Source organism: Dermacentor silvarum, chromosome 11, assembly GCF_013339745.2.
Source record: "Dermacentor silvarum isolate Dsil-2018 chromosome 11, BIME_Dsil_1.4, whole genome shotgun sequence".
Classification (NCBI taxonomy): domain Eukaryota; kingdom Metazoa; phylum Arthropoda; class Arachnida; order Ixodida; family Ixodidae; genus Dermacentor; species Dermacentor silvarum.
The window spans coordinates 99,312,737-99,320,916 of record NC_051164.1 but is presented as its reverse complement, the minus strand read 5'-3'; the positions used below and the strand labels follow the sequence as shown (position 1 = coordinate 99,320,916).

The following is an 8,180-nucleotide window of genomic DNA, read 5'->3' as shown; positions in this document are numbered from 1 at the left end:
AATCGTATGGTTCGCATAAATGCATGTTCTGCAAGTGTGGCTGTATAGCCTAGTGGTTATGACGCTCGCCTTGGGACCGTGGGTACGCGGGTTCGAATCCTGCCTCGGCAAGAAAGTTTATTTTCTTCTTGATCGTTTCTTGATACGAACCACAAATTATGGCTGGCTTAAACAGCTTTGCTGTTAACAGAAAGAGCACCCCATGTTGTTTAGGTTCGTTGGGTTCGGAACTGGCGCCAACACTTGGCATGCACTCGATAAATCTACACAGGAAACAGATGGAAAAGGTTACCTTGTTTTTACTTGTCCAGCAGTGATTCGCTGGACCAGACAATGGAAAAAAGGCCACATTCCTTCGCATGGCCGCAACACCACATGGAGATAGCCAAACGGCCGGAATCCACTTGTGGCTCAGCTGAGCGTAAACACATCGCCCGACTGCCTGTGCCTTCACAAGCCCTTTCATGCAAAGAACCGCTGCGTCACCGTGTCCTGTCCTTCTCTTTCAGCAGTTCGATCCTCACCTCCAAGATCACCTCTTCCTTGCAATGTACTATTGTTGCATGCTTTATTTCACACAACTCTCGAATTTCTTGTAGCGTTTCTGATATCATTTCAGCTCAACGAACCTTAGATTCATGTTTTGTACTACACACTATGTCATGCTGTTTAATGCAGTGCTTCGGTCAAGCGCTTCTGCAACGAACACCTCTACAACGAAATGAACTGTATAACGAAGGAATACTAAATGCGAAGCATTTCTTTGCTAACATTTGCTACTTTGACAGTGTCTATCTATCTATCTAGCCACCTACGTCTTTGTGCTCTAATGGTCGTTTCGTTAACTTCGTATGTACCAAAATTGGCATAGTATGACAGGAGTGTATGACGAACATAAGTGATAGGTCATGAAAATGACCTAGCGAAAAAGATTAACACTCGAAGCCACTGAAATGAGTTCTGACATGGGTACTAAGTGAAGGAAACACTTAAGGTTGATGGTAGAAGTCATAGTCATGAGCATGACTCAGCAAAAATAACAATGACTCAGCGAAAAAAGATTAACACTCAAAAGCCATTGAAATGGGTTCTCACGTACGTACTAAGTGAAGGAAACACTAAAGAATGAGCGTAGAAGTCGTAGTCATGAGCATGACTCAGCAAAAACGAAAATGACTCAGTGAAAAAAAATTAACACTCAAAAACCACTGGAATGGGTTCGGACGTGGGCAGTGGGCACTAAGTGAAGGAAACACTAAATGATGGTAGAAATCATAGTCATGAGCATGACCCAGCAAAAATGGCAATGACTGAACGAAAAACGATTAACACTCAGAAGCCACTCAAATGGGTTCTGATGTGGTTACTAAGTGAAGGAATCAATAATGGATGATAATAGAGGTCATAGCCATGACTGAGCAAAAATGACAATGACTCCAGGCAAAAAAAAATTAACATTAGAAAACCACTGAAATGGGTTCGGACGTAGGTACTAAGTGAAGGAAACACTAAAGGACGGTGGTAGAAGTCATAGTCATGAGCATGACTCAGCAAAAATGACAATGACTCAGCAAAAAAGATCAACACAAAAACCAATGGAATGGGTTCGGACGTGGTACAAAGTGAAGGAAGAGGCTAAAGGTTGATGGTCGAAGTCACAGTCATGAGCATCTTAAGGTCTCTTAGGTGTAGCTAAAGGCACTCCTGAGGACTCGCGACATGAATGTCATGACATGCGTGTCATGTAGATCATGAAAGAGCCGCCTACGTCTTCATGCTCTCATGGTCGTTTCGTTAACTTGGTAGGCTCCCCGCACACTGCTTCGCATAACATCGATTCTCACAGGGCGTGGGATCTGCTGGCTTTTTCTTTCCTGGTTGTATTGTGAGCTGTGCAGTGCACAACCTCTACAATGAAGTGACCTGTATAATGAATTATTTCAGAGGCCCTAAGCATTTCATTATAAAGGTGTCCGACTGTATTTATTGCTACGCTATCTAACACTATGTGTCTGTTCAAGTTTAGCGTGCACGGTTATCCAGTCCATCAAAGTTGGGCAGCATGCATGCTATGAAGCATGCTCTGCTCTGTAAAAAGCCTGGCTTCCAGGCATCTGTCCAGCTGCAGACTGCAGCTCTTAGCCCAGAAAATTGTTCCGAGTTTTTTTGGTAAAATAAAAACAGGAATGAAACCCTATCCTTGGTCAGTGCCAAAAATATGCTAGTAACTAGTTTTTCATGAGAGAAGTCAACTGTTTACAAGTGCTCCAAGACTGTTTCAAGCCATTAGAAGCGTCAGACTTATATAAAGTGCCTCAATGTCAACAAAATACTTTATTATATGACTCTTGTTTGACTAAATGAGCTAACGTAGTAATTACGACGATGACTGCGAGCTTGTGCCCGATGACGGTGACCGCCTAAATGGGTTAAGTTTCGAGACCCAGCTTTCTTGCTGATCACTGCAAGGAAAAAAGAAAAGGCCAATTAAGTCTATGTGTAACAACAAAAATTACACTTTAGAAGTGAAACTTCAAGCATCAACTTACGCTGTCGCCTCCTGCTGTTTTTTCTCCTCTTCTTTCACTGCAGAAGTAAAATTCCAACGGTCACCCTTTGTTCAAACTCTCATCAATTTGGGACAAGCAAGTCCACGGCCTGTGCCCTCGGCCCAAGAAGTTTGAAGGGGGCACTATAGAGCAACACACTAGACCAGTTTAGATGGATAAAGTCTACACTGGTGAAGACAACTATCTTCATCTATTTGGCAGAAAAAAAAGTTTAGTAGTTGTGAAGTTGTGCCAAAGGAGATCACTCAAGAGACCAACTTCAATTTCTTGGGTGCCCTGCTATTCCTCCCGAGGCGATAGGGTACTACGTTTCCAACTACTGCTATTTCTGTTCTTCCATTTAGTTTTGAACAGTGTAAAGATTAAGAACCCATGCTGTTCAATGGTCTTTATCACAGTATATCATCCGAAAAAAAACTTGACTTTGGTTCATTCAAGCTTCCTCAAACTAACACTGCATGCGTTGTCCACTGCAGGCAATTTTGGGTTATATCACAGATGGTTGAACATCGCATCACTTGAGAAAACATTTACCAATTGGTAATGATGAAACCTTCAGTATAGCACAAATGTACATTTTTGCAAGCTTTTAGTGATACATCTATTCATACTTTGAAAGCAAACATTTTCATGGAGGCTTCTCTATACCTACGCTATATAAAACTTGCCTTTTTATAACAGAAAATTTTGTTGCAGTTGCCCTCTTTACGGCTGTTGCAGTAAAACAAGAAAGCTACGATCCCATGTAATGTTACAACATGCAGCTACAGACGCTGTAAAGAAAAAGCAGAGCTCACACTTCAGCTCCTCCAAGAAGTCGTTCAGGAACTGGTACTTGAGTGGCTTCTGCTTTGGGAGGGCGTCCTCGTAGTCCATGAGCTTCCTCTCGGCCTGCCACAGTGTCAGGCCAAACCAGTCGGCTTCTTCCTCCTGCAAAGGGCAGGAGAATGTCAAACTGCACTCGGCAGGTAACAGAGCTGCACTTGTACAAACATGATGTGAACATGGCAGCCACTCTTGTGTCATCGCCGGCAGCTTAAATAGACATCCCAGAAAAATAAAAATGTTCAGTTATTGCTCCCTACCTGTAAAAAATGGGGCAGAAACTTGGTAGGATTACCCCATTTGCCCAATTTTAATATGCACCTTTTTCATGAAAATGGGTCTAGGAATTGCCTGCGCATTACAATTGGATACGAAACCGAGACCCCACTTGTAGCACTGACAAGAGCCTACCGTCAGTCAGAATCATTGCCATTGTGATCACAAGATGGCGACGGTTTAATGCAAGCAGCAATCTTTGAGAACTTCTGAGAACTTCACCGAGATCGCAGTGGGTACTTATTGTCCAGGGTTCTCATGTTTGCGGTATGTACTTATGTACCATGTATGTTTGTCCTGGGCGCTAACGTCTTTCACACCAACTTGGGTCACTGGGTGGTCCATGGGCAAATCAAGCAGCTGTGCTGAGGGAACTAAGTTAGAAAAAACCGCCAGACCAACTAGGGTCCCTGGGTATGTGATGCTCTTCAGTAAACCTCATTGACACCAACATGGGCCGCTGCTGCTTGCGTACGCATGTAGCAGTGGGAGTTCGAAGAAGATGGGCTATCAACATCAATGCGATCAGCATTACAGCATCGCCATTCATCTGCTGTGCCCAAAAATAATCAAAAAGATTCTGCTCAGCTGTACTAAGTCTACGTTAGCCAAACTGGCCACTGTCAAGTAGCACTGATAATTGGGCGAGTTGGTACGGATGCATGGCTTCAGAACGGCGCAACAAGGAAGACGAAAAGACGAAAGAAAGGCGGCGCTCGTGTTCGTGTGTTCTTTCGTCCTTTCGTCTTCCTTGTTGCGCCGTTCTGAAGCCATGGCCACTGTCACAAGCAACAATGGGAGCTTGAAGAGGAAGAAGACTTCGTGCGGCTGCATACATGCCTCATACATGATACACTTCGGCAGTGGCAATACGGTGTTGCTACGCTGCTTCAATGCTAATCGCATTAACGCCGGCATTCATCGTGAGATGAGTTGTGCAGTAATATTTTTTTTTTTAGTGAACACGGGCCCTGAAAGAGATCCCCAAGAATTGTGCCAACTCACGGGTACAATGAACTCCTTGTACTTCTCCAGAATTTCTTTCTGCTTCTCCGGTTTGTCAGGGTACAGGTCTTTCCTTGCCAAAGCCAGCAACATTTTCCGTCGCAGATCAAGTGCAAGTTGGGAGTGCAGGTCTTGTACTGGCGTCTGAAAGAAAATTGTCACCGCACATGTGGGATCAACGTCAAAATAGACCTCTTTCAAAACTGCAAAGCTAGCCTTCGTGCGAGGCTGTTTGCTCAACAAATGGCAGCGTAGACGTTTTTGCAAGCAGCGGGTACAAGCACATTATGTATTATGACATGGAAAATGTAGACGTGACTCCCGTGATGAAACCATGCAATGGAGACAAGCCTCAGGATCTGCAGATAGCACTTTGTTTCTGTTTGAATGATGACCAGTGCTGCAGGCAGATGTGCATTGCAAGGAAGCGCACTTGCAAATTAGAAAAAGGGTCTATTTCAACGTCTTTTCGCACCAGTGTTCAAAAGCAAACTGCTTGCAAAATTAAAGAAACATACTTCAAAATTTTTATTTCTGTTTATTCCACAAATGCAGCAAGTGGCTAGAAACTGCTGCACAGTAGTGTAAATACTGTACTCCTGCTTACAAAATAATTTACAGTGCAGAACTACTGAAGAACAAATTTAATTTTTCACAGCCAATGCACCCACACCGGAATAACAAGGGGCAATGTACACCTACCCTTGGCAACACCACACTGCACTTGTGAAATTTAGGGCAAGTGCGAAAGCTGCTAGTGCCTGCCGCATTTTTGCAAGTTCCGTAATCTAAGAACTTTTGCACTGAGGCAGTATCCACGCAAAAAAAAAAAAAAAAAAAGAAAAAAAGAAAAAAAAAAACCCAGCATTTTGTTCTTAAGTCACAAGAAACATGAGCATATCAGGTTCTATTGCATGCAATCTGATTGGACAACAGTTGTACGCTATAGAATTAGCAACAACTTGCTGGAAATATTTGATTAGTTGGTGGGTCTGGTGCCGAGTGATAATTCAATTAGAGTGATAATCTGGTGAAAGATGGTTATTGGCAAAAGGTGAAACACTGAAACATGGGAGAACTTGAAAAGAATAGGTAATCACCTTCAAGATGTACAAGTCGAAGCCGAAGTGTTCGTTGATGAGGATCAGTGTCCTCTCGGTGACCGTGACACGCATGTACTTGTCCAGGATCTCGCTGTAGAGAATGACCCGGCGCAGTTGTGGAGTAAAGTACTTGACATAGTAGCCTACGCTGTTGGGAGCATAGCCAGGCACGATGCCTTCTCCACCCCAGATGCCTTCCTGGCACTCTCTTGGATACACCACATGAATTGGTCTTTCTTCAGTCCGAACACTGCAAGGGCAAAGGCAACGACATGTGGGTTAGGTCATACTCATTTACTTGTTTAAAGCTGGTCTGCTAACAGGACAAACAGTTCAACAAAGGATAGAAACTTGAAGTGATCTACAGTGGCCAACCAATTAAAGTCTCAGTATGAAGCCAACGTTTCAACATGTCTTCATTATGGCAGCAGTGGCCACTACTGGTGTATGCTAACAAATTGTTTACAAATGACAGGCAGTAAACAAGATTTCTCGTAACAGCTCATGCTGTCCTCCATGTCAAGCATTGCTATGTCTCAAACTGGAAAGAGTGTGATATAACAAATATAACACAGAATACAACACCATTCCATTCCAGCGTGCTCCCACTTCCAGAGTAGAACTACACCCAGCTGCTCACAACTTTCACTACCAATTAAATGTGCTTCGAGGGGGTTAAATGGTACGACATGGCAGTGGCACCACAGGCGGGTGCTCGCAATGTCCGCTGACAAGAATGGCAATTAGCTGTGCCCAAGTTCAGAACAATCCAGGACGACAGTGTGCAGCTTTGCTGGCCAGTCGCCCCTGGAAGCTGTAAACAATAAAGTTGGACAGCTTGCAACTACTACCCACCTACAACATTCTGAGTGACTCAGTGCTATGCGGGTAACATGCACTAGAACACTTACACGAAGACACAAAGCAATCATCCACGTTCCCCAAGCTCCGTATATGTTTAACGTTTCTGTGTTCTTCTGTGTTTTGCCTGAGCAACATGACTTGGACAATCACTTAGACACTACCATCACGACTGCTTGTAATGTCCCCTCTTCGATCCATGCTCCTGGTCTCTGTCCATGCAAAAAGATCCTTATTCGACGTTAATATGAATGACAGTTAAAGCACAGATATATTGTGTGCGCATTCCTTGGGCATGCGCCTGAAATCGACAAATGAATGGGGCCTATGAGGCCTGGCCTGTGCAGTACTCGCAGATACCATTTCTGTAGCCACATAGTGCTTCAAGCTAAATTTGCAAAAGCAGCAATCAATCAGGAACAGTCCTCACACTTGCTGATCACATCTGGCAAAATGTAGCCCTCCGATGCTGTCTTTATAGCTTCAGCTACTTCGACAGAAAAAGCTACTTATTAGCAAAGGCTCACACATCTATGCTATAAGCCGGGAGGCGCCCTTTAAGTCGTCGTACAGCCGCTTCGAACCTGCAATTCTGGAGGCAGTAAAAATCGACTGCTAAAGATAGAAGCTATTTCAAATTGGTTTCAGCAGATACGCTGTAGCCTGTAGTACACAAAGCGAAGATACGCAATAAAAATTGGCAAGGTCTTGGGTCCTAAAACCATGCCTTTGCTAATAAAAGTGCTCTAGAGAGAAGCTCCCTATTATTGTTGACCACATTTGCACTCCGCCTCCATCAGAATGTGACAGCCACCGCGGTCAATTGAGACTCAAACCCGCAACTTCGAGCTCAGTAGCAGACGCCAATGCGACCATAGCCACTGAGCCACCGCCGACGGGTGCAAAATTATCGTTAGCTTTGCTTGCATGGGGCATCACTCAAGTAATGAATCCGGGGATATGAGCAGTTATGCTTATTTAGATGTTGAAGACTCCAACAGTTAACGACAAAATTGGTTTCTGATGCTGCATTCATGCACGTAATCATTCTCTGGGTCACATTTCAAATCAACCACGGCTTCTAAAATATAGCTCGTGTGGTGTAGCTCCGGATGTAGGCATCCAGCTTACCGACACCACTTATAACATGCAGCATACACATTTCTCGAGTTACGCGAGAAAGGTGTATGAGAAAGGTGTAGAAAGGTTCGCTAGAACGCGTGCCAGAGATCGCTCAAGGACCCCGGTCGTGCAGCTCACATTTCTTGGGTTACGGGGTTCTTGACGAATTTCTCCGCCGGAGGCTTGTAGTGGACGGGGGCAGGCTTTCTCTTCATATCTTCGAGAAATCGCCGATAATGTGCAGGAAATCGCTCGAAGATCGGCACAAATTTCTTCCCAGCGGACATGGTGAACCACCGGTGCTTTCTCTAGTCTCTACACGCTCTACACACGCCGAGCACCATGCGTGCATAAAAATGTAAATAACTCAAAGCTCATGGTTGAGAACTTGGGTTATGAAGTTCGCCGTTCTAGCCAT

At 44.2% G+C, this 8,180-nt stretch overlaps 1 protein-coding gene across 2 annotated transcripts in view; it reads right to left on the bottom strand.

Moving 5' to 3' along the window:
• Positions 1-2,319: 2,319 nt before the first annotated feature.
• Positions 2,320-8,180, bottom strand: part of LOC119433423 (39S ribosomal protein L28, mitochondrial) — a 31,761-nt gene continuing 25,900 nt past the window's right edge. The window contains exons 1-6 of one of the 2 annotated variants that reach the window (XM_037700624.2): positions 7,901-8,107; positions 5,777-6,029; positions 4,677-4,820; positions 3,368-3,500; positions 2,550-2,586; positions 2,320-2,462 (exon numbers count right to left, since the gene is read on the bottom strand). In XM_037700624.2, the coding sequence (XP_037556552.1) occupies positions 2,378-2,462; positions 2,550-2,586; positions 3,368-3,500; positions 4,677-4,820; positions 5,777-6,029; positions 7,901-8,049 (801 nt within the window). In that variant the 5' untranslated portion in view covers positions 8,050-8,107 and the 3' untranslated portion in view covers positions 2,320-2,377. Of the gene's footprint in view, positions 2,463-2,549; positions 2,587-3,367; positions 3,501-4,676; positions 4,821-5,776; positions 6,030-7,900; positions 8,108-8,180 lie in introns of those variants that run through there. The other variant, XM_049659220.1, reaches the window with a different exon arrangement.